The sequence below is a fragment of the Coccinella septempunctata genome, chromosome 5, assembly GCF_907165205.1.
Source record: "Coccinella septempunctata chromosome 5, icCocSept1.1, whole genome shotgun sequence".
NCBI classification, from domain to species: domain Eukaryota; kingdom Metazoa; phylum Arthropoda; class Insecta; order Coleoptera; family Coccinellidae; genus Coccinella; species Coccinella septempunctata.
Genome location: NC_058193.1, coordinates 29925330 through 29951580, shown reverse-complemented (window position 1 = coordinate 29951580; position 26251 = coordinate 29925330). Strand labels below are relative to the sequence as shown.

Here is a 26251-nt window from a genome sequence, read left to right as displayed (position 1 = left end):
GCTCCAAGAGAAATTTCCCTTGAATCCATCGTTTTTGAGTTAATTTAGCCACGTCAGTTAGTACGAGGGGGGAATTTTTAACATCTTTGATTAAGGCTAACAAAAGATGAAGATGAGAGCTTGTTATGATGTAGTTGTAATGGTAATTTTTGTCGGGAGTTCCCATTTTCTTTCCCAAGTAAAAATCGAAAGGGCCAATATCCTAAATGAAACCATATGGTTTCGTTAGACATCAGGAGACAAGTTTTTATCCATTGCTTTGCGATAATTCAAATAACAAATGATCTAGGGTCTTATAAGGATCTATTTCAGTAATCATTTTCAATTTTTTTTCAACTTTGTCATTTTGAAAGTTCTATAGAGTCATTCGGGGCAACTGTGCGCACTTTTGCCTTTCAAGCCATACCCTGTTTCAAATGTTGAAGCTAGGAAAATTAAAACATATTCATAAGATAGAGAATTTTCTAATCTATAAAAAAACATCAAAAAGCAAACAAACAAAAACGTTTTCTTTCCGCAAAAAAGAATTTAGTAGAGAAATTCGGAGTGCGTTCACATGCCCCGTATTGCGGGTAAGTGTGCGCACCCTCACGGGGTAAGTGAACGCAATGCTTTGTGAACCACCCAATCAAAACAAATTACAAAATAATGTCATCAAAATGTTACAATATTAGAGAAATGCTGTTTATTGTTAATACAGAAGCGCCTTTTTACAAGCAGTGCATTATTGTTCGTGCCACAATTCTTGGTGAACACAACACTTGATACATTCCCCTGTTGGTGGCTCTTCATATTTTTCTGAACGAATAGGACAATATTGATCGAGTCTTGACCAAGAAAATCAACAATGTCATAATTTATTCCTCACTGAACTAATGCTCATATAATGAATCTATGCGCACACTTACCCTCGCACACTTTCCCCAGTAAGCCAAAATTTGAATTGACGTTCTTATAGAGTTGAGCAGCTGAGAGAACCTAAAATTTTTTTATTATATATTTAGATTAATATGCCCATGATCGAATAAAATATTGTTTAACACTGAGGGACTCGGAACTTGGACCTGGCAGAATTTGCAGAGATGCTAAAAATTAACAAGAAAACTAGAGAATTTGATTGATTGCAAATAAAAAGTTAAAGAAACGTGGCACGGCGCACTCCTATGAAAAACTAATATGGCGATTCTGCGCCCTTGCTTCACTCAAATGAACCCCTCTTTCATACATTGCATAGTCGGGATATACGCACTGCTCACACTTACCCACTGCGATCAGTTACCCCGAATGACTCTATAGATGATTCTAAGTGAAGCGCTCTATTTTGACTAGTCGTACCTTCTGTTAAAAAAAAGTCCCATCTTTAAATGCACCCTGTATATGTTGTCGCTCTGAAGCCATGCATAGACATAGAGACATGGACTGTGTCTTCTCTTTCTATCTATGCACGAAATGCGGCCAAAAAAAGTGACAGAGAGAAAGTGAACATCGGGCATGCAGTTGACTTTTTCTAGTTAGACGATCATTTCTCTCTTTCTATAAAAGAGCCAATTTCATGCTGGCATTGCTCAGTCATGTCTCTATGTCTATGTCTGAAGCAGACTTGCCTGAAATGACATAATGATGTAACATCAATTGTACACCATATTATGAAATCGTATTTTTTTCCCTATACAGGGTGCGTCTTTGACTCGTACAGTAGATTGTATGGGTGTATTTGAAGGTGAGGCTTTTTTTCAACAGAAGGTAGAACTGGTCAAAATGAAGCGTTTCACCAAAAATCACCTATACAAAACTTTCAAAATGACAAAGTTGAAAAAAAAATTGAAAATGATTACTGAAATAGATCCTAATACGACCCTAGACCGTTTGGTAGCTGAATTATCACAAAGCAGTGGGGAAAAACTTATCTCCTGATTCGACCATGTGGTTTCGTTTAAGATATTGGCTCGTTCGATATTTATGTGGTAATGAAAATGGTAACTTAGGATCGCCGAAATGTTCTCATTATTTTTTAGTAACTTACACGATTTTATGAAATGGCTCATTTTGATACCAGCTGACAGAAGAGAATTAGAACACAAGTGTAGAAAATAGAATAACACTTCACAATCTCACCAATAAAATTCGTCTAAATTATTCACGAATTTTTTCCCAATGGGCATATCAATCTTCTTGTTCCAACATCCCAACAATCGTCGTAAAAATGGGATGAAATGGGGAAACATTATAACACTTTGTCAACATAACTAACATAAACACTTTCAAGAAACTGCCTCGATTTTCTACAGTTTTTTTCAACCTAAATTGCACGATACAACAATTATGAAATAATTGAAATTTTCTCGAACTTCTAGGGGTTGTATCTCAGCCATCTTGGATATTTTATAAAGACAATTTTCGGTTAAACGACTTATTTTGATGAGGTCTACCTTCTGTGAAAAAAAAGCCTCATCTTTGAAAACAACCTGTATATATTAATTATTACATATTCATGATCTTATTCACTTCAATTCTCGAGCAGTGTATTCACAATATTCATCCCCATAAGAAGGTCTCAAAAACGTAACTGGTTTTCCAAAGAAAACACTCGAATGAAAAGTAAATTATTTTCCTCTTGGAATTTGAAATCCATGAATGAATTAAAATAGAATAAGTCCAAAACAAAAAGAAAGATGAATGGAGCAAAGGAGATACTTCATCACCTAATACACCCGAGAATGAATTTTATCGAAACGAGAATGCTTCAGATAAAATTCTTTCATTTCACTGACCCTCTACACCTCAACCGGAAAAAAAACTCCCCCACAACCTGATGATTTAATTTTCCACCGTTCGAATTAATCAAAAAGAATATAACCGAACCCCCGATCCTATTCTTCGCCAGATATAATTCCATTTCTCGGTTGGATCGTGAGCCGCAACCACCAAATTAATTGTGGTTCACGCTACGTCCTATCGTTCGGAGTTATGACCATTTCCAGCATCGCGTAGAAGAAAATAGTCCTCCATTACCCGATAAAATACACGTACTTGGAGGAAATAGGACCGGTTCTGTCTTGTCGGTGCACATATGGCGTAATGATTGCAGGGCGATTCCGGGACAGACAAATCCCTTTCTGATACGGAGATCGGTCTGTGCACCTGTCCCAGACGTCTCGATTTCATCCCTAATGGAGTTCGACGATCGAATCATCGAGATTGTCCCCCTCCGAGATATTTACACTGCTCAAAAATTGAACTGAGAAAACTTACTTTTAGCTCTTGAATCAAATTTTCAGTATATTGGTGTGGAATCAATTGTGATTTAATTGTTTAAGATGCGTTTAGAAACCTTCCAACGTGCTCTTTCAGAATATGTATCACATTTTCATCTTCGGTTACTATTTATTGAGAGATAAAGGACTCAAATCTGACCTTCGAAAAATTCTGAAAAAGATGGGTTCAGTTAAAAATTCGTCAAGACCGAACGGTTGCGCCGAGATGGATGAAATTTTCAGATTTATCACTAGAAGAGTTGCTCTTCCATAATATGTATCACATTTTCATCTACGGTTACTTTTATCGAGAGATAAACGACTCCCAAGCTGACCTTCGAAAAATCCTAAAAAAGATGGGTTCAGTTAAAAATTCGTCAAGACTGAACGGTTGCGCCGAGATGGATGAAATTCTCAGATTTATTACTAGAAGAGTTGCTCTTCCATAATATGTATCACATTTTCATCTACGGTTACTTTTATCGAGAGATAAACGACTCCCAAGCTGACCTTCGAAAAATCCTAAAAAAGATGGGTTCAGTTAAAAATTCGTCAAGACTGAACGGTTGCGCCGAGATGGATGAAATTCTCAGATTTATTACTAGAAGAGTTGCTCTTCCATAATATGTATCACATTTTCATCTACGGTTACTTTTATCGAGAGATAAAGGACTCCCAAGCTGACCTTCGAAAAATCCTGAAAAAGATGGGTTCAGTTAAAAATTCGTCAAGACCGAACGGTTGCGCCGAGATGGATGAAATTTTCAGATTTATCACTAGAAGAGTTGCTCTTCCATAATATGTATCACATTTTCATCTACGGTTACTTTTATCGAGAGATAAACGACTCCCAAGCTGACCTTCGAAAAATCCTAAAAAAGATGGGTTCAGTTAAAAATTCGTCAAGACTGAACGGTTGCGCCGAGATGGATGAAATTCTCAGATTTATTACTAGAAGAGTTGCTCTTCCATAATATGTATCACATTTTCATCTACGGTTACTTTTATCGAGAAATAAACGACTCCCAAGCTGACCTTAGAAAAATCCTAAAAAAGATGGGTTCAGTTAAAAATTCGTCAAGACTGAACGGTTGCGCCGAGATGGATGAAATTCTCAGATTTATTACTAGAAGAGTTGCTCTTCCATAATATGTATCACATTTTCATCTACGGTTACTTTTATCGAGAAATAAACGACTCCCAAGCTGACCTTAGAAAAATCCTAAAAAAGATGGGTTCAGTTAAAAATTCGTCAAGACTGAACGGTTGCGCCGAGATGAATGAACTTCTCAGATTGATTATTAGAAGAGTTACTCTTTCAGAATATTTATCACATTTCCATCTACGATTACTTTTATCGAGAGATAAACGACTCCCAAGCTGACCTTCGAAAAATCCTGAAAAAGATGGGTTCAGTTAAAAACTCGTCAAGACCCAACGGTTGCACCTAGATGAATGAAATTCCCAGATTTATTACAAGAAGAGTTGCTCTTTCAGAATATGTATCACATTTTCATCTTCGGTTACTATTATTGAGAGATAAAGGACTCAAATCTGACCTTCGAAAAATCCTGAAAAAGATGGGTTCAGTTAAAAATTCGTCATGACCGAACGGTTACGCCGAGATGGATGAAATTCTCAGATTTATTACTAGAAGAGTTGCTCTTCCATAATATGTATCACATTTTCATCTACGGTTACTTTTATCGAGAGATAAACGACTCCCAAGCTGACCTTCGAAAAATCCTGAAAAAGATGGGTTCAGTTAAAAACTCGTCAAGACCCAACGGTTGCACCTAGATGAATGAAATTCCCAGATTTATTACAAGAAGAGTTGCTCTTTCAGAATATGTATCACATTTTCTTCTTCGGTTACTATTATTGAGACATAAAGGACTCAAATCTGACCTTCGAAAAATCCTGAAAAAGATGAGTTCAGTTAAAAGTTCGTCAAAACCGAACGATTGCGCCGAGATGGATGAAATCCTCAGATTTTTTACTAGAAGAGTTGCTCTTTCAGAATATGTATCAAGTTTCTATTTGCGGTTACTTTTATCGAAGGATAAACGACTCGAAAGTTGACGTCGAAAAATCCTGAGAATAATAATAAAAATTCGTCAAGACACCAGTCTATGGATATCAATAGTTGTTTATTTTCCATTCCATGTATCCATGTTCCAAGACAAAATCGGACAATCTCCATTTGTAGTAAGTAGCGACTGAAGATACGATGACCTCAAAATTTACACCTTTGGGGTCTGAAGGAACCTGCAGAAAACAAGAAAATATTTTAAATCCTCCAAAATTCGGGAGTTTCTTACTCCAACTCGTTTAGAAATTATAACAATTAAAGAAAAAAAACAGCCTGCATGTCCGAAAAAATTCGAGATTTCACTTGAAAAAACTTCTAATTTCAACTGAATCACTTCCAAACATAGAAAGCCCACATAAAACAGTCCAACACATATCGAAAGATCTACAAATGAAAATTTTAATATTTCACCAACTTCAAACTTTCAGATTATTAACGGAGCAACGGTTGAACCGCTACAAAACCCACAAAGGCATTCTTACACTCAACACACAGACCTTCAGTCTATTCACATAAATAAACCAGTGATTATTTCCATTCGCCTTTATCATTCGCAAATGGAATTGAAAATAGCGCCCATCTAATACCTGAAACAATAAATGAAGGTACCTACCCTCCTATTGGGCCGCCCTTATTCGGCATTCCCATATCTTCTCGGTGGCAATGGTGGCATCGCCAGGGGTTTCATTAGAACGATCACTCTGATCGCACCGGATCCCGACCGAATCCTCACCGGACCCGTCCCGGACTCGCCAATAACGCTCAGTTATTCACTATGATAAATGCCAGTAACTCGGGGTAAACTCCATTTATCTCACCGTCGAAATCGCCTCTTTTCAACACCTCACCCTCTTTCTCCGATCCGGGGAGACGACCGGGGACGGATAACCCTCCCATTATCCGTAATGAACGGGCTGATTCCGTCCGGAAATTCATCTACTCACCGGGAATCGAAGGAGAACTTCAGAATTTTCTGCGAGGCGCGAGGAAATGACTCAATTGAATCGGACAGGTAAATGGGGTGGACGACGCGGGGATCGGACCTGAATGGCGCAATTACTCAAATCGCATTACAAGCCCTGATCCGAGACGGTTTTGAAGTTTAACGAGTTATCCCGAGTTCTTAACTCGATCAATTTCGTTTCGAGGGGGCTTTTTTGATTCGTAGGGTTAAATTAGCAGGACTTTTAATCGGGAGGACCTCCAGAAAATGGATTGGATTTGAAACGCATGAGAGTGGTTGTACCAGATGGCTCACTCGACTAACTAACCATTTTACTCGTTTGTGAAAGAGACGCAAAACCAATGGTTGGGGAGAGGATGATGCTAAATCGGGATTTACTAGAGCATCGTGAAGATCAAGAGGATTTTCATTCATTCATTGCTGAATCCCTTCACCAGGAATAAATCTACACAAAGACATAAAAAAAGAACAGACCTATAATTCCTTAGAGCTAATTGCGACTGTGTGCCCTCCAGTGACTGAAGAGACCCAACCGTGGCCTACAGATCCTTCCACACTCCGGGCATGGATAGTCACCAACCAGATCTGGCCGCCGCTGTATTCTTCTCGAGTCTCCATTATAACTGTGCACCATAGACCTCCACTGTGACCTGTCTAACGCTAGTTGTTCCCTGTTATGATTGGCATTAACTGATTTTAGAGATTGATGTAGTGTATCCTTAAACCTCCTGGTTTCCGGGCTCCCTCTGTCAATTCACCATACAGAGCTATTTTGGGGAGTCTTATGTCTTGCATCCTCAGAATGTAGCCGCTCCATCTGAGTCGGGCCCCTTGAGTCTCAATTGTTGTACAACTCTCGCGTTGCAAGACTTCTGCATTCGAAACTTTGTGGAACCATCCGATGTGCATTATCTGTCTTAGATGACGTTGTTGCGTTTGTTCAAGCTGTTTAATAATGTCTCCAGTAGGGCGTCCAGCTTTCGCTTCCGTAAAGAAGCGTTGGGAGGACGCATGCTTCGTAAACAGCTGTCTTGGTCGTCAGATTGAGGTCGTGATTTTGAAACACTCTGACCTTTAGCTTCCAGAATGCCCGTGATGCCGAATTGATACGGTTGTATATTTCCGTGTCTAGGTTAGCCCTAGTATTTATGAAGCTTCCCAAGTACCTATTCGAACTGTTCGCCTTTTCCAGAGTTTCATTCTCCAGGCTGATATGTGTTTGAAGGCTTTCTGGTGGACTTACTAGGATTTTGGTTTTGTCGATATTGAGTCTAAGGCCTAAAGCTTCGTATATATGTTTTTAGGTGTGCAGCATTATCTGTAGATCTTCTGGGCTACTAGCGATAAGTGCGCAGTCGTCTGCATATTGAAGTTCCGTGATAAACTTTGAACGGGTTTTTGCTCTGAGGCGCTTCAGGTTCAATAGGTCTCCATCAAATCTGAATCTTATTCCAACACCTCTTACAGGCATATATATCAGCAATTATCGAGACAGCTGTGGCGAAAATATTGAACAGTAAAGGCGTTAACACGCAGCCTTGTTTTATTCCAGAGTTGGTTAAGAAATGGTCCGTTGTAGAGCCAATATGCTGTATTCTAGCGGTGTTGTTGGTATGAAGGCTTTTGCACACTGCTAAGAATTTTTCGGGTACTCCAAGGCGTCCCATAATTTTCCATAGCGCTCTCCGATTCACCGAGTCGAAGGCCTTAAATCGATGTAGGCTGTATAGATCTGAAGTGGATTTTGAAGATTAGATGGTAGAAAGAAAAAAGATTCTATGATGTATGCACTTTCAGCATTGGGGAAAGCGTCTGCAGGTTCTCAAAGATGTGAAAAAATCGTCAGGGGTACATACCCCCCAGCTAGCAATTTCATGTGTTATAAAAATCCTGTAAACGTTTTCAGTACTTTTTTACACGACAAGACAAAGTTCTATAAAATTTTTCATTTCGTATATACAACACTTATTCAACTAAAATGGGCAAGATCTATACGACAATTTAGTTATTTTGATCAGTTTGGTAGAGCACTTTAGAGCTGTTACAGGATTGACGAATAAACGTTTATCGAAACGTTATCCGACATTCAATAGAACTTTTAGAACTGTTGATGTTCCCCCATACGACCTTTCATTCCAAATTATATTTCGGTCAGGTTTAAGACTATTTTGTAATTCTGAGAACATTTATAGAACTATACGATCGTATAAATGTGCCCATCTAGTAGACAAACTTTCACATTGTAAATATATTTCCATTTTCAAGTGATATATCTTTGTTACAGCGGATATACTCGTATTGATGATAACTGTAAATGTAATGAAAGAATAACAGTATGTGATGTGTAAATGTAATGTTCCGAAATTCAGAAGGTATTTCACATGGAAAATTCACATTCACATTCACATTTTCGTCACGCTCAAAATGTCAGATTGAGAGAATAAATACTTTTCAATATATAATTAACCACATATATATCTTTATCTGATACGCTCGAGTATGTACAATGATCGTTTTTTTTTTACTATTCTGACCCCCCTTATATTAATCTGACACGCACGAGTAAATCTCGAATTTCCTCATGGGCTCCCCAACTAATAAAAAAAAGACATAAATATCAAACACAAGAAAGAAAACCTTCTTATTACTGTTAATTCTTCAGTTCCAGGCCTACCGCTTAGGTTACGAGACATCATATGGACCTTCGGAAACCATGAGCGCGATCTTGCGTCGCCTTCATGGACGTCCACTGCTCCCTGGAGAAGGTGCCCATTTATTAACCCTAGTAAGAAACGTTGTTTCCACCATCAACAGCAGCCGTTTTCAACTTGCAGATGGAGGACGTGGCCTTTTCGATATCATAGAGGGCATCATGGGACAGAGAAATGCACTAATAGATGGCACAGTATGTACAGAACAAATATTAAAATTCATTTTTGAGACATATTTCATCATGAAAATTATAGGTTTTTCAATGTCCAAATTCGATAACAAATCCAACTGGAGCCTCACACTTAAATTTCCTTATTTTCAAGAATCATAATGAAGCTAGTCACGAACCATCATTGAAAGTACCAAGAAAAGTAGATGCTGGCTTTGGTTTCTGTCCTTTTCAAGTGCATCAGAACACCAAAAAAGGCGCGGCATTTACGGAATGCATTAAATACTGACAGAAGCTAGTAAGACTTGCCACCCCGACCAGTGCGGTCTATTTTGGCACTCAAACGAGCTCAAAAAGCTAGTCTCAACTCGAGAAAAGGCATAAAGTCATAGAGGAATGCAGCTTGAGGAAACCGAAGGTTCCAAGTCTGCCGCCGAGCAGCTACCAAGGATATGCTCAATGGTTTCGTCCTTTTGCTGACAAAACCTGCAGAGTGTTTTGTTAATCATCCAAAAAATATCCTCTAGCCTTCTCTGGCTAGAGGATCCCTTTTCCTCTGAAGCCTGAGTGTCCAGGTACCCAAAGGAGTTGCAATCTGTTGCATCTTCCTAACTGATAGAGGTTAGATCTGCATCCGTCTGGTGCGAGATATCTGATGGCATTAAAGGTTGATATGTTTGATTCCATCAGTAAACTAACAAAGTCCTTGTAGGTAGAGTTTCTTGTAGAACAGCCAATCATATCTGCTTGAAAGCAGAACACTGAAGGTTCTGTCTAGGCTGGTTCAATTAAATTCCCATACCTAGCATTCCAATGTATCTAAATGCTCCAAAAAAAGTTCTTCAGTGGTTATTTCATCACACTTCTCAAATATTATGAATCGTATCTCTGTGAGACTTTTCGTCACAAAAATAAATGATCAATGAGCCTCTGTTCATATTTAATCCTTCAAATATTTGAAAATAATAAGCTTCAAACCTGAATTCGGCACGGAAACATCAGTAACATTTCCCGTTAACGACGTCAGAACAATTAACAAGGAGAGCAATACAAGAGGCCCTCACAGAAGGAGCCCCCATGCAACCTGTTTTCTGAGAATCCCACACAGCTCGTCTGGCAGCTGATGCGATCAACCTCTCCAGCCTTTGTTCGGTGCCCGGTTATACCGAATCTGGATTTCCGGCTTGAATCGGTTCTCCCGCGGGCGCTATTTGCGTGGCAAACTGACTGTCAGTCACTACTGAACGGTGCGGAGCACCACCAAGCCTAGCAAATCCAGAAATAGGATTCCGAACTGAAACCTGCTGATATATAGATAGGGCCTGTGTACGTTAGAAATGTTCTCAGGGAAAATGCGACACAATGTTATCGTTCAAGATTGAATCTGCTTCCGCGAGTCGATACTCTCAAACGACTCGACAAAGTATAAAAGGAACTTTTTAACTTCAAAGTGGAAAATTCCGCTGACTGTTGAACTCCCTAAGGAATCAGAGGGAAATTAAATTGGACATGAATGAAAGGTAGTATTATTACATTCAATAAGTGCCCCGCGAAATCGGCAATACATTTTTTATGAGCTGTAGATGATTAGTGTCGAAATTATTCGTTACTTACCACTAAACCCAAAGCCATTCATTCATTCATTGCTGTATCCCGTTGCCGGAAATAAATCTACAAAAAGACGAAAAGGGAAAAAACAAAAAGAAAAGAAAAAAGGAAAAAAAAAGGTGCGAACAGACTTATAATTTTTCAGCGACTGTGTGCTCTCCTGTGACTGTAGAGACCCAACGTATCCTACCACACTTCGGGCATGGATAGCCGCCGCTGTATCCTTCTCGAGTCTCCATTATAACTGTGTACCAAAGACCTCCACTGTGACCTGTCTAACGCTAGTTGTTCCCAGTTATGATTGGCATTAACTGATTTTAGGGATTGATGTAGTGTATCCTTAAACCGCTTGTACTGTCCATATAGAGCTATTTTGGGGAGTCTTGTGTCTTGCATCCTCAGAATGTGGCCGCTCCATCTGAGTCGGGCCCTCGTTACTTGAGTCTCAATTGTTGTACAACTCGCGCGTTGCAAGACTTCTGCATTCGAAACCCAAAGCCATTGCTTAGACCTTAGCAGATATAATCCTGGTTAATAACCTACTTTTCCTCTATTAATGAGTTGAAAGGAGTACTCCACTACGAAAGCATTATATAGAAGTGTGTTCCAAAATTTTCCAGTTCAGTAGAACAATGTGTAACGAAGTTTGGTTTTTAAGCAGAAAACCACCCTCATTTTGGGATCCGTCGGTTTTTCATTTCGTTTTCAGTTTTAATTAACAAAATTTCAATTCCAATTCAGGATTCATTCATAATTAGAATTCGGACCGTTTTTATCCCTATTTAGTTCTAAAAAACGATTTAGAAGATAACCGCGTTTTTGTTCGATTATACCGATAATCCAGAGTGAAGACTTTTTATCGACGCGAATTTCATTGATTTTGGGCACACAGGGACATATCGTTTCCGCACCCCGCAGGTGAGTAGAAAAGAGGATGTATCCCTATCGGTCTCTCATTCTATATCGAGTATTTTTTATGTAGATACTGAGTAGTCATTCTGTATGAGTTCTTGATCCGAATCCCTTCTGTGCTAATCATTAATTCAGTAGTAGTGTTTATTAGTGATTTATCTTGTACTTATTATCACGCCACGCCGTATTGTATTTAGTTTCATGTTTTTTAGAGTTTCCTGTGATTTCGGGTGGCCATTTCATTTTTTTTTCTTGCTATGCGAATAATCAAAGCGCTCTTAATGGCCAGTATTTCAGCCGATACTTAACTTCCGTAGCCCCACATTTTCTACAGTTTTCCCTGCACGTTCTGTGCAGAGTAGTTAACGCTCTTAGATTATTCTTCTTGTCTCTTAAAAGGGGGATAACTAGCAGCATGCCGAGTATCAGAACACCCGGTGGGACCGACGTCAACAAAATGCTGTGTAACGAGTGCAGAGCTAAGCCAACACTCCGTACCGTTAACTTGAAACCTCAACTCCAATCCACCCTGTCCTGACTCTTCTCTTCCTATTATCCAGTGCTACCTGGTGCGCGAGCCTGTGACTCATCAAGAGCAAGAAAGGAGAGACGCCTCCACCTGTCCGGGTTCTAGCCCTGCTGGAAGTAAGATTCTTGGCTGGTGGGCAAACCCGTTGGGAGCAGAAAACAGAGTGGTGAACTGCTTTGCTTTTTCGCCGTCCTGTCCGAGTTCTACCCCTGCTGGAAGGACGAATCTAGGCTGATGCATAAGCCCATTCGAGCGGAAAACAGAGCGGAGAACCATCCTCTATTGCCCGTTAAGCAAAAGTCTTTATTATGGCTGGGGGCCTTCGAAATCGGACAAACTTGGGTATGATAGTATTGTATATTCAGCGTAACGAATGCAGACCTAAGACAACACTCCGTACTGTTAACTTGAAACCTCAACTCCAATCCACCCTGTCCTGACCCTTCTCTTCCTATTATCCAGTGCTAGCTGGTGCGCGAGCCTGTGACCCATTGAGCACAAGAAAGGAGAGACGCCTCCACCTGTCCGGATTCTAGCCCTGCTGGAAATAAGATTCTTGGCTGGTGGGCAAACCCGCTGGGAGCATAAAACAGAGTGGTGAATTGCTTTGCTTTTTCGCCGTCCTGTCCGAGTTCTACCCCTGCTGGAAGTACGAATCTAGGCTGGTGCATAAGCCCATTTGAGCGGAAAACAGAGCGGAGAACCATCCCCCATTGCCCGTTAAGCAAAAGTCTTTATTCTGGCGAAGGAATACGTAACGTCCGGGGGGCCTTCGAGATCGGACAAACTTGGGTTTAATAGTATTGTATAACAATTGTTTATTCATTAATTAATTGAAACAACTATCAGCAAGCAATCAAATCTCCTTTATTCTGAAGGGCGTTTGGTTTCAACATGATGAAGAGGATCATCCTGACTCTTGCTCTGAATTAATTTCGGGAGCAATTGACAAGTACCTGAGAGTAATGTATGTATTTATGTGTCATCCCAGGTTATCCTAGTTATCCAGACTCCGGATGAACACTTTATGGTCCTGTCGGCGATAAATCCGGAGAGTGAACGATAACTCTCCATCAGACTTCCTTGTCAGTACCTTACGTAAGACGTCCCAGATTGATTGTCCCTCCACTTGGTAGTTTCCAAATTAGTCCTGAGGTCTCGCTAATGCTCGGGTCGAGTGAATTAATGTCAATTCGTCTTCCGCCATCAGCTTTCCCGGCCGATATTTCACTCATTTTCCCGGGGGAATTTAATCTTCCAATTCCGATCTTCCCGAGCCGGCGAATCAGGTCGGCTCTGAATGGGCGCTAGCGTTCGGATGCGTGGGAGAGCCGGAATTGACGCATTTTCTCCGCTTTTAATCCGATTCCCGGAGATGGTCGGACGATTTTCTGCGGTTTTATCGGGTCGCCGAATCGGCCTCCCTTCGAAAATGCGGAATGAAACGAGGTCGATTTTTTTTTTCGATGATACTTCAACTGAAAATATTGTACGCATTATATGAAAGTTGGCTCGAAGGATATTCATTGATGGTCAATCGAGCAGTATGTCAATACTACTTTGAACTAATTCAAAAACTACTTAAAAGTCCTCTAGTTGGGGAGCCCAAGAGGGAAATTCGGGATTTATTCGAGCGTGTCAGGTTAATATAAGGAGAGATACCTTGCACCCTGTAGAGTACCTCTGCAAAAAATTAGGCCTGTATTTCAGGGGAATTGTCTAGGACCGCCTGTTAAGATAGTAAAAAAAAACGATCATTGCACATACTCGAGCATGTCAGATTAAGATATATGTAGTTGATTACATGTTGAAAAGTGTACATCTTAATCTGACAATTAAAGCCTGACGAAAATGTGTGGGAAGGCGCCAAACTTGCAGAAAAAAAACGTCACGTGTACATTCTCGAGTGCAGTGGATATTTTTCTTACATTGAAGCTAATGATTCAAGAATAACGGAAAAAATATAATCTGACAGTTTCAGCAAGCCGAAACAATAAAAACTGTCCACAAAAATCAGTTTTTTCGAATTATCTCCTCTCCTGAGCTTCAAATTGTTTTTACATCCATTATAAAAGTTGTGCAGCATAACATTTTCTACAAATTTTGTCCGAAGCAATTTTTTTTACGTTTGAACGTTTTTGATATATGGCGATGAATGTACATAAGTATGAGCGCCCACCAAAATAGCATAGCACTGCAATGGCACATACATAACGAAGGCGATGCATAATTTTCAGATATCGCACATCTAAGTGAAGTGTCAGTTGCGTGAAATATGTCGTTCTCAGTTCAAATCTGAAAATGATGCATCGCCTTTTTCATGTATGTGCCATGTCAATGCTACGTTACTTTGGTGGGCGCTCCCCCTTAGACTGGGTTTCTACATTGACCTTAGCGTTTCGCATGTGTGGCTAAGCTCCACGCCTTTATAACCTTCCAGTTCATAAACGGTTAACGGTATGAAAAATTGCTTCAGACACAAGTTGTGAAGAATTTTATTATCTACAACTTTCATAATCAGTACAGAAACGATCAAAGGTACAGAAAAGGAGATATTAAAAAAAAATGCCTTTTTATCATCTTCAAACTTTCAGATTAAGAAAACTCCCTCTGATTAATGTCAGATTGATGGGTCAACACGTCTGCAACACCGAGACCATCTGTATGAAAATCTGACAAGCTCGAGTTTGTACAAGTAACGATTTTTTTTGCATTTTCAAAGGACCTCTGTGACCTTGCGTCACGTCCGAATTGTCAGTCTCTTGAAAAGTAGCTTCCTTTGGGTCCAATTAACATATCTTCTAAAAATTTGATTTTTTTACCATTTTCAACTTTTCCGTACGGCCAGCCACACCACGCAAACTGTCAGATTAACATGAATTTATAATAAGAGAGACGTAGGGCATATACAGTATCTTAATCTGACTCGCTCGAGTATGTACACCTGACGATTTTTTTTTACCCCACCGCTGAAAGTGCATACATCATAGAACCTTCTTTTTTTTCTACCATCTTATCTTCAAAATCCACTAGGTCTCCACGACGCTCGAGTAAATCCCGATTTAGCATCGTCGGCTCCCCAACTATTAAGCCTGTCGCAGACATGCAACTTTTCAGTTTCGCGATAGTTGCGCAACAGTTTGATTGCAAGCGGTTCGCTTGCAACTTGCAACTTTTCAGTTGCATGTCTGCGCGGCCCCATATAAATGCATTGTACTCACTTCTGCAACTAAACAGTTGGAAAACTAAAAATTGCATGTCTGCGGCAGTGATTCGGAGTCACTCGATCTAACAATATTTGAATAATACTCTAATAATCTGTTTAGAGACGGGCGATGATCATTGGAAGTAACTCGAGCATTATTCCATACTCTTCACACTTTCCAGACTCTTTCTGGAGACAGACGATGATCATTAGGAGTCACTGGATAATTATAACGAGTGAGGGACAAATAAAGCAGACACATATAAGATGAATAAACAGTCTTCATTATACAAATGATTCGAAATTTATAAATTATAAGATGTCTCTTATATCTCATCGGGCTGTTTCAATAGCTCATGCAAGTTCGTCATCAACACATAACTGAGTTCGAGAAACGTAACATGAATACCCAAATCGCTTCAGAGGAGCGATGCATGAAACTTAATGACGTGGAAGTTTATGACCATTTCCATACTCGAGCCGGGCAGATTTCATCTCTATTTTTCCATCAGCCAACCCACCTCATCCTGGAGGCTCATACGTTCATTTTCTGTTCCAGCAAGTCGAACTGTTGCAGCGGGTCATCAAAGAAATGGCGCTGTTCCATTTCTCCCCCTACGTAAACGGGACTCAGTCGGTTTTTCATCGGAGTTCCGGTGCTATTGACGTCAGTCTGGTGGAAGTCGATAGGACGAAATCGCCGTTTTTGAGATTTCCCCTGTCAGGAAAAAGGTAGGTAACGAAAATATTATCTTATTGGATAATGAGCTCTTGATTGAAACACCGAACATAATTTCGGTAAAAATGCACTGAGGACTATAAAAATCAAAATCAAAGTACTTAGAGCTCTATCTGCTCTTCTTTTTGCAATCTGAAATATATGAGGTACTGGTTAGCTATCAGATTCGTTCTTGCCTTTTGGAATCACAGAAACTTATTAGGTAATGAGAAGGCAGCATTCTCAGGAATCTCATGAAAACTAAAAGCGAATAAAAACTGGCCAAATTAAACTCGTTTTGACTGAACTACTCTGTCTTGAAACATTCGAATGCATTAATTGAAAGCTCACCAAACCCTGGCCAAAATAATAAGAAGATTGCACAAAAAAATGAAGGCTCTTGTTGGTAGTTAAGACATTACTGCAGGCTGAAATCACATGTATAAATTTGACCCAGCAGATATCTCAGAACGCACAACAGTGAATGGAATTATTTTAGTTCAAATTGGCTCTAATTGGAACCAAATTGACATTGGTGGGAGCGACCACCAAAGTAGCGTAGCACTGACATGACACATACGTGACAAAGGTGATTCATAATTTTCAGATAGCGCACATCTGAGTGAAATTTCAGTTATCTATTATTTTGCATCGTCTTTGTCATGTATGTGCCATGTCAGTGTTACGCTATTGTTTGGTGGGCGCTCCCCCTTGGTCAAAATAAAATGGCAACATCAATTTCAAACTGGCATTAATCAGGAGCAAATTGGCAATCAGCTAGTTCAAAGCAGCATTTATCAAATTTACAATAAACAAAATAAAAGTGCAACTTTAAAAATCGGACATCAAAATTCGTATGGACCTGAATCAGTTGATCACACAGATCAACACACCTTTCCAGTTCTTTTTTTCTATCTTTTTCGTTCAAAAACTATGAGTTTTCTAGTTGCATGCAACACTTCGAAATTTTTAATTACTAAGTGTGAATATAGTTTACGAAATGAATTAAAAAATATCCAATAACAGTGAACAATCGTTGATTCTTAAACTCAATGAGGGTCTGAACTCTTTTTTTTATGATAACTCATTGAGAAAACGCACGATTGTTGTTATCTTCCGTCTCTGTTTTGTAAATGAAACGAAATGGTAGAATAAAGAAAGAGATTTCAGATGGAAACATCCCGTAGTGGCATTCTTCAACAAACTTTGTAGCAATTTTTCTGTAAAACCTTTGGATGTTCCACAAATAAAGCCCCCTCTCAGAGAAATGAAAAGATTCTTCCGGTAATTCTAGGGGAGGGATATTTTCAAATCCGTTGAATATTAATATCGCAGCAACGAATCTTGTCTGTTTTTTTGTTATGAACGCTGAATTATTCAGACGAGACACGAGGCCTTGGCTTGTCACTTAAAACCGAAGGGAGGAAGGAGAAAATGTAATGAAAATTTTAATTTTCGTTTCATATTAGACCAGAACGAATGGGGACAGGAAACATCACACTGAAAATGCACATTAGGAACTGGAACTAAGTCTTCATAAAAGATTCATCCTCGTATCCTTTCTGGAAGAATGTAGCGCGAAATATGGATGTCAGAGATTGGGAGAAAACGATGGGTTAGGTTACGCAGGAATATTTATAAAAAAAATCAATTAGACTAGAACGTGCTGAAAACTGTTTGATGAAATATTAAATTTCAGAAAATTAAACAGTGGCGGTCGCTTTGGAAGAGCAGGGAAGGTTATGCCGACAAAAGTGATGAGGAAGAAAAATAATATAATCTTCAATATTAACAATAAGCTTTCTGTTTAACTTCAACACTTTTTTTTAATAATATACTCCTAAAAATTTCAAATAATTCTGCTTGATAGAGTCTGAAAGAAATTGGATAGGCTGAAAAAAAATTATGTAGTACTTATATAGCAAACATTTCAAAAATATGCCATGTCCTCGATGAATTCATTTGTTATATTCTGCTTTTTGAGAATACGTGGTAAACGAATAATAATACATAATACTGCTAAATGGCTAACTTCTTCATTAAAATTTCAAAGTCACTGCCTATGATAGACCGTCAATATTACGAGGATATATTGAAAAATTCTTAGCCTACTATAGAACCAAAAAAATTTCAATGTGGAAATATTTTATTACTCAACATATTCTCCTCTTAATTGGATACATTTATTACAGCGAACCTGCAACGTATCTAGACCTTTAAAAAAACGTTTTTTTTCTTGCTCTGCAAACCAGACCTCCAGAGCTTTTATTACCTCCTCGTTGGAAGAAAATTTACGATCTTTTAAACTTTTTTTCATTTGAGGAAAGAGATGATAGTCGGATGGAGCCAAATCTGGTGAATAAGGGGGGTGTTCTGGAAATTCAAACCCTAAATCACGAATTTTTGCATGGCAACTTGAGATTTGTGTCCAGGGGCGTTGTCCTGCAAAAACAAAACACATTTGGATAGCTTTCCGCGTCTTTTCTCTTAAAATTTGTTTCCGTAGAGTGGTCAGTAATGTCGAATAGTAATCTCCGGTTATTGTTCTACCCTTATCCAAAAAATCAATCATGATTACTCCATGGCAATCCCAAAAAACTGAAGTTAGAACTTTTCCAGCATATTTTTGGACACGAAACTTCTCAGGTCTTGTAGAACCAGAGTGTCGCTATTCCATCGACTGTTGCTTTGTTTCTGGATCGTAGAAATGTACCCAAGTCTCATCCATAGTAACAATTCAGTTTAAGAAGTCTACATCGTTTTCAAATCGAGCACAGAACGAATGCGATGCTTCTACCCTTGCACTCTTTTGGTCAACATTCAAACATTTGGGGATCCATTTTGCAGCAATTTTTCTTATGTCCAAATTGACGTGAACTATATGATGAACGCGTTCGTATGAAATATTCAGTGCTTCAGATATCCGTTTGAGCCCAATTCGAAGGTCTGATAAAATCATGTCATGAATTGCATCGATACTGACACAGAAACTGGCCTTCCCGATCGGTCATCATCTTCAATAGAAAATTTACCTCTTTTGAAGCTTGCAGTCCAATTTTCCACGGTCGTATACGAAGGACATTGATCACCAAAGGTATTAAGCATATCTTCGTAAAACTGCTTACCCCTTAACCCTTTTAAATACAGGTACTTGATGATGGCCCGATATTCCAATTTTTCGATATTCACAATTTCGGTGGACATCTTATTTCATTCAATTTATTGCGTAACTCTGGTTTACTTTTTTAACCTCAAACTCCACACTGACACTTCTAATGAGATATTGTTCGTTTCTATGGTAAAGCAATATTTTTTTATGCGTGGAACTGGTCTAGGATAACTAGATATCAATACATCCTCGTACATAATACTCCTACATGACGAACTTCTTCATTACTTTGCTATATCTGAATTTTTTGTCGAAAATTTTAGAATGTTCAAAAGCAGAAGAAGTTCCTCTTACTACTAAAATTAATTTCCATGACAGAATGAAGATAGGTGTGAGTTAAACCAAACCAAACGCAAATGATGGAAGAATTCTGAGATATGTTTCATGGGCATGTAAAACAGGTTCTCCTAAATAGTGAATAGGTCGTAAAGAGGAATCTGATGCTAGGTACCTCAAAAAATAATATCAAGATTTAATTTCCTGTCCCAAAAATCAGAACGAAAATCCAGAAATGGTAAATATACTAATCAATAGGGTAAAAATTTTGTCATAAGAGGAAAAATTGAAGATGGAGTTGAAGCCTACATAAACTCACGGCCCATCCATGATAAATATTCACGACAGCCGCTGCAGTTGAAATAATTTCCAATTTATTCTGAGAAAGAGAGAGGAATCCGCATACTTGCTTCCTCTAGAGACGCGTCAAGTAAGGCGCAGGTGTAGACGTTCGCTTTAGAAGGGACGATACCAATTTTGACGATTCTGCGTACTTCAGCGCGTTATAAGCAGGCGCATCTGTACTGAGTAATAACCTGTGAAAAGCAGACAATGAGTTTATTCCTAATCTGATTGATTTCAGTCGCTTCAAGCCGAATCTATCCGAATGAGAGTTACATAGCGAAGCATGGCCCGAAAGTTTTCACTTCTAGAAAGGACGAAGCATTCCTTTATCACCACAAAAAAGACACGCATTATCCGAGCCGAGCCCATCGTATCAGATATTTTCATGCGGTAATCCCAAGACGCCCACGACCGCAGGATGAGACGCTCGCGCGGCATTAGTCCAGATGAAAAAACTCCGAATAAACAGATGTTAATAACACGGGGGGAAACTTTGAGTTTTCTGCTTTTCGCCAGGGAGTCCGATTTATTATCTACGAGGCCCGTCCCCGTTTCTCGTACGTCGGCGGCGGCCGGGTTTCTGCGGAAACGAGAGAATGATGACTCTTTATGGACGCGTCCGTGACGCGATACCGTGAAATTTACTCTTAATTGAAAAAACTTCCCCGGATTCGTCCCGTTTTTATGCGCGGGGGTGTGAAAACGGATTTCACACTCGCTACGACGTCGTTATGGCGGGCAGACGGGGTTTTCGATAAACGTGCTGTAAACATGACAACAAAATGAAGTCCCTAATAAGAATATTCAACGACTTCATGATATTCTGATGTGTTTTCTCCTGGATAATAAAGTTATGAGGTTAATTCCCCTCTCGAAATGGGGATAATTTGTCACGTCTACGATATAAACAGGATTCATTTCACTCGAGCAAGGAAATGATTCATTCCTCGAGGGAAAGAGCTGATCCATGTTTTCATGAGCACAAACTGCATTTCCTTAATTATTATTTACAGTTGTAGAAATACAGGATGTATTTGAAGGTGAGGCTTTTTTCCAACAGAAGGTAGAACTGGTCAAAATGAAGCGTTTCACCGAAAATAACCTATACAAAACTTTCAAAATGACAAAGATGAAAACAAAATTGAAAATGATTACTGAAATAGATCCTAATACGATCATACACCGTTTGTTAGCTGAATTGTCGCAAAGCAGTGGTAAAAAACCTTGGAACATAGATACAAGGAATGGAAAATAAACATTTGTCGTTGTCCAAAGACTGGAGTGAGATAGTTGCTTAGTGTCGCCAATCACAATTGAGATAGTTGAATCTGATATCATTGTCACGTCATTTTTCCGTACAAAAAGGGGGAGCTACATTAATTTATTTATTTTACGCCACTAACTCAGTGTCGCGCTAGACAGAGAAGCATCGAATGTTTGTACCACAACAAATACATTCATAGCACGTCAATGTCCATTCCATGTATTTATGTTCTAAGTAAAAAACTTATCTCCTGATTCGACCATGTGGTTTCGTTTAGGATATTGGCTCGTTCGATATTTATGTGGTAATGAAAATGGAAACTTAGGATTGCCGAATTGTTCTCATTATTTTTCAGTAACTTACACGATTGTATGAAATGGCTTATTTCGATACCCACTGACAGAAGAGACTTAGGACACAAGTGTAAAAAATAGAATAATACTTCAAAATCTCACCAATAAAATTCGTCTGAATTATTATCGAATTTTTTCGCAATGGGCATCGAACAATCTTCTGGTTCGAAAATTCCAACAATCGTCGTAAAAATGGGATGAAATGGAAAAACATCATAGCACTTCTTCAACATAACTAATATAAGCACTTTCAAGAAACTGCCTCGATTTTCTCCATTTTTCTCACCCTAAATTGCACGATACAACAATTATGATTCTCTCAAAAGTGACCTGATGCATCTAATCCGATTTGGCGATGCCGGAGTCGCCTTCCACAGTCCCGTACTCGAAATTCGATGCAATTTTGTCGAATTTCTAGGGGTTGTATCTAAGCCACCTTGGATATTTTATATTGACAATTTTTGGTTATACCTTCTGTCAAAAAAAAAAAGCCACAACTTTGAAAACACCCTGTATAGTTATAGTTTGGTAAGGGGGTTAAATTCCACCGATTTTTAAGTCTTTTTGGCCTCTATCAGAGCTGTTCTCACTGTTGTGAGCTTGATCTCCAGCTCCATAGTTCCAATGAACATCTCTGAGAGGGCTTCATGTAGGCTCATTCCTCGTTCTCGTATAAGACATTCCTTGTGCAGACTTGCATTGGCATGGCATTCTGTAACTAAGTGAACAGGAGTTTCTTCATCTTCTCCACAGATTCTACACTCGACAGTTTCTGATATGCTCATTCTCATCATATTCTTTCTAAGGCGATAATTTCCTGTGAGGAATCCAGTGAGGAGGGGAGGAGTACCTTATACTTACTGAGAACCAAATACTTCTTGGATCTTACAGAAGCAAAATCCAGAAGGAACTTTTCGGAATGATCCATTCCTAGAAGATTCATCCGGAGTGTTTACTGTTTGGTTTCTTCCTTCACTCTTTCTTTTAGATGCATTTTCTATTCCACAGAAATATTCTATGGCACTTGGGCTCCCTTCCTGGTGAGTGTGTTGGCCTCTTCGTTTCTTTTGATTCCAGAGTGACCAGAAACCCAGACTAAAGAGGCCTGGTTGTTCTTGCCTATTTCAATTTCCTTGGGCAGTTGTAGTTTACCGTGTTCCTATATTGAAATTGAAGGATGTCTTGTTTGTGCTGCTTCTTGGTTTTTCATCTAATCGTTTTTCCAATCAAAAAAATATGTTGGATGATGGATATTATATCTCACAAATGATAGAGAGTACATTGATCTCAGCAAGAAAAAGTTGAAGCTCCTCACTGGACGGGCTTCCTTACAAGACACTGTCGTCTAAGGTAGCAACTGATGAGGATGGGTAATCAAAATTGACGAGTGTAGATTTAGATGCGATACTGATGTCGATCCATCCTCCTTCATCCGAACTGCACAAGAGCTTAGCTCTCCATCGATATGGCTAGTAGAGGTATGGCGTTTTCGGATCTGCAGTACCTGCCTCGTTGTGAAAAGAGCTATCCAATGATTCAGATGATGATAAATATTGAATTCACTTCCTATTTATGCTTTTTCCCTCACAGAATATCCAATAATTTGAGTTTGGATACAGTAAATTAAGAGATATTATGACTATCATGTGCATAATATATATTGATGAATTAGCAAACGTCTAGAGGAACTCTTTGAAGTAAGACCAAGATGCCCAGGGTTTGCAGAAAGACGTTTGCCGTACCCGACTGGAGGGATTAAAGAAGTAATTGTAGTTTGACCTATAGCATTTCGTTTTCACCAGAGGCAGGTGACTAAAATTGATGGTTTTTTCTCTGTGAGATTATGGGTTTCGGTTGAAAAGATGATTCTAATGGAAAAACGGGCTTACTAGATTTAGATGTATAATAATTTGTTTCGAAAGATGAACTGTGAGTTGACGTTATGCGATATCAAAGTCGAGTAGAGGTTTATATATGAACATAGAAATTACAATGTTGCTTTTATTAAATACGAAAACTATGAGCCTCCGAAGGCATTGTACGTGCAAATGAACATTCCGGATGGAGCCCAAATCCTCCCTTGTATCTGCGGAATCAGCTTCATAGATACCTATCCCAAATTCGGCTCGAACAGAATCATAAAATCAAATCAGCAATTCATAACACTCCGGATCAGAACGTCCCTCATCGTGTCATATCAAAGTAAACCCGGATATCGTCTCGACAATCCGGGTTTCGGAACAACCGGATTCCCTGTTACCCTTCGCGACGGCAAAGCTAACACCACCACGCGCTGATCAAATACTGGCTGCAGGTAAGAGAAACTCATTATCATTATCTGCGAGAGGACCCTTCCTGGGATATCCACCTCCCGAAGGATCTCCGTTTCTCTATCTGGACGAATTCATTACCGCATCCGCTTGAATGCATAATCCCGTGATATCACGCCGTTTCCTGAATCATTAAGCTGGCCACATCAGAGTGCTGGCATGGATTCGTATTAGACTCTTGGGATTTACGAACTTCTTCCTGCGATCTGGGCAATTCCAGCAGATTGCTGAACGTTAAGTGTTCTCGTACGTAAGATACGGAACGCAGAAGTTAAAAGAAACGTACGGAGGCGCTATCTTGATTATGCTAATATATGAGGTGCTTTGTGAGGTCTTGTGGTCTTTTTCTTCTGGTGCGGCCAAAATGTAGTAGGTGATTTCTTCTCGAAAAACATCACTACATCAAATATGACCCCTTCCGAGATATGGGGTACTATACTCCATTCACATTTATTTTAGCAGTCGATTGGCCATGAAATAATTTTCTCAAGTTTTTGTAACTAGAACGGTTGGCACTCATGAAATGTCATAACGCCGTTGCCACAACTAATATCAATTCTTATTACGAAAATGCCGAAAATGATTGAAAAAAAGACAGGGTTTCAGGATGTGCTATTTAAAATTCTGGTCCGCTCATTCAAATAGTTATACCCTGATATTCTATAATCCACAATACGTCAGACGGTAGCGAACATATTCAATGTAAGAGAATTTATATAATGTTTCATCTGAATCTAAACGACTTATATTTCAGCTGAATATTTCCACGATCAGAAAGATTGTGGATGAAGAGGACGACAAAGAATTTCCATCTATTGGGAGACCCAAAAAAGTGGTGGCATTTGAGAAATTTATGTTTGAGTGAATTAATGCGAAAAGTTTACTACAGGATTTTCGATGAATGTCATCGTAGAATAAGTTCCCGAAAATTTATTTTTCTATTTTTCATTTGACTTGTCCTATACATTGTAATTGTCTTAAGGTACCAATAAATACCTTATTATTATTATTATTATATCAATGTATTAAGATGAACAGCCACAAATACTCGCCAGTTGTCCTGTTAATTGTTTATTCATGTCAAATTTTTGTTCAAAGGTGAAGTTCATCTCGACTTGAAACTTCCTTTAATTCCTTTTACTTATATTGATGCAAGATGATTTTTGTTGAAGAATTTAACATTCTTATAATTATCTGTTAATTCCTTCGGGAGATACCCATTCCCAACCACTGCATCATATGCATTTCATCTTCGGGTTAATTTTTTTGAAATCTACAACAGATGTAGAGTATTCAAACTTTAGCCAAGAAGATAACGAACATTAACTCTCCTCAAGCTAGTGCATATTATGGTATTATACTGATCTCTTGTATTTTCAATGCAAATAACTGGATTTGGTATGCCTTCATTCAGTTTGTATAAACTTCAATTATGTTCGTCACATATTTTCCGAAGAAATTCGACATTGTTATAAAATACGTAATAACAGAAATTTTTACGTAGAACGGGCAACATAGCGTTGATTTGAAATCCAAAAATGTTTTTACAAGCGTCATAATCCCACATTTTCGTACTATACAGAGGAAAATGTGTCAAATTTCCATGGCCAACCGAATGCTAAAATAAAAGTGAATGGAGTATCGAAATAGAAACTTTTTAGACGTTTCCGTTGACAAAATACTTTTATCATTCTCAGACATTGAGATTATTCTTTCGTAATTATGATTTTTGCATTTTTATGCAATGGCCGAAAAAAAGTTGTGGTCAATTAGCGTGTAATGTTTCACTCGTGGAAAATAAGTACCATTCTGTTCCCGTTTAACAATCAATGATTGCATGCCTCATCAATTCTTATCCATTATGTGCCTGAATTGCCTGGAAATTGATGGTAGAAAGGAAAATGATCGAAATTGGTTTAAGTCCCTTGATATCGAAGTTAATTAGGAACTTCCTCAGAGAGAGGATGTTATAAGCAGAAAATTACTAAAAGGCCACTTCATACGGGACTAATATAACTCCTGCAATGCCCAAGGGTCGATCAGTTTTTTTCTCGCTTCGTGCCTACACTCTGAAACCGTTGGGATATTGGCATTCAGTTGCCCGAATGAAAACGAAATTGAGAAGTTGGAGGAGGGAATTCAAAATGCAGTTATATAATATCATGAGTAGAATGGTTTGTTAAATACATAGAAGCCATTACTTAATATCCACATAGAGTGTGTTCCAACGAAAACTCAACACCTCAATTTTTTGTGATTAGATTATTAAATGCTGGAAATGGGCCCCGTTCACTTCCTTGCTACTGCAAGACTATAATATTAGTTATATTACTATATAAGTTTTGTTGAAA

At 38.8% G+C, this 26251-nt stretch overlaps 1 protein-coding gene across 1 annotated transcript in view; it reads left to right on the top strand.

Annotated features, from left to right (window-relative positions):
- LOC123314399 (adhesion G protein-coupled receptor B2-like) overlaps positions 1-26251 on the top strand; it is a 139021-nt gene that overhangs the window by 88515 nt on the left and 24255 nt on the right. Inside the window, exons 9-10 of the mRNA XM_044899682.1 lie at positions 8973-9215; positions 16005-16177. Coding sequence (XP_044755617.1) covers positions 8973-9215; positions 16005-16177 — 416 coding nt within the window. The remainder of the gene's footprint in view (positions 1-8972; positions 9216-16004; positions 16178-26251) is intronic.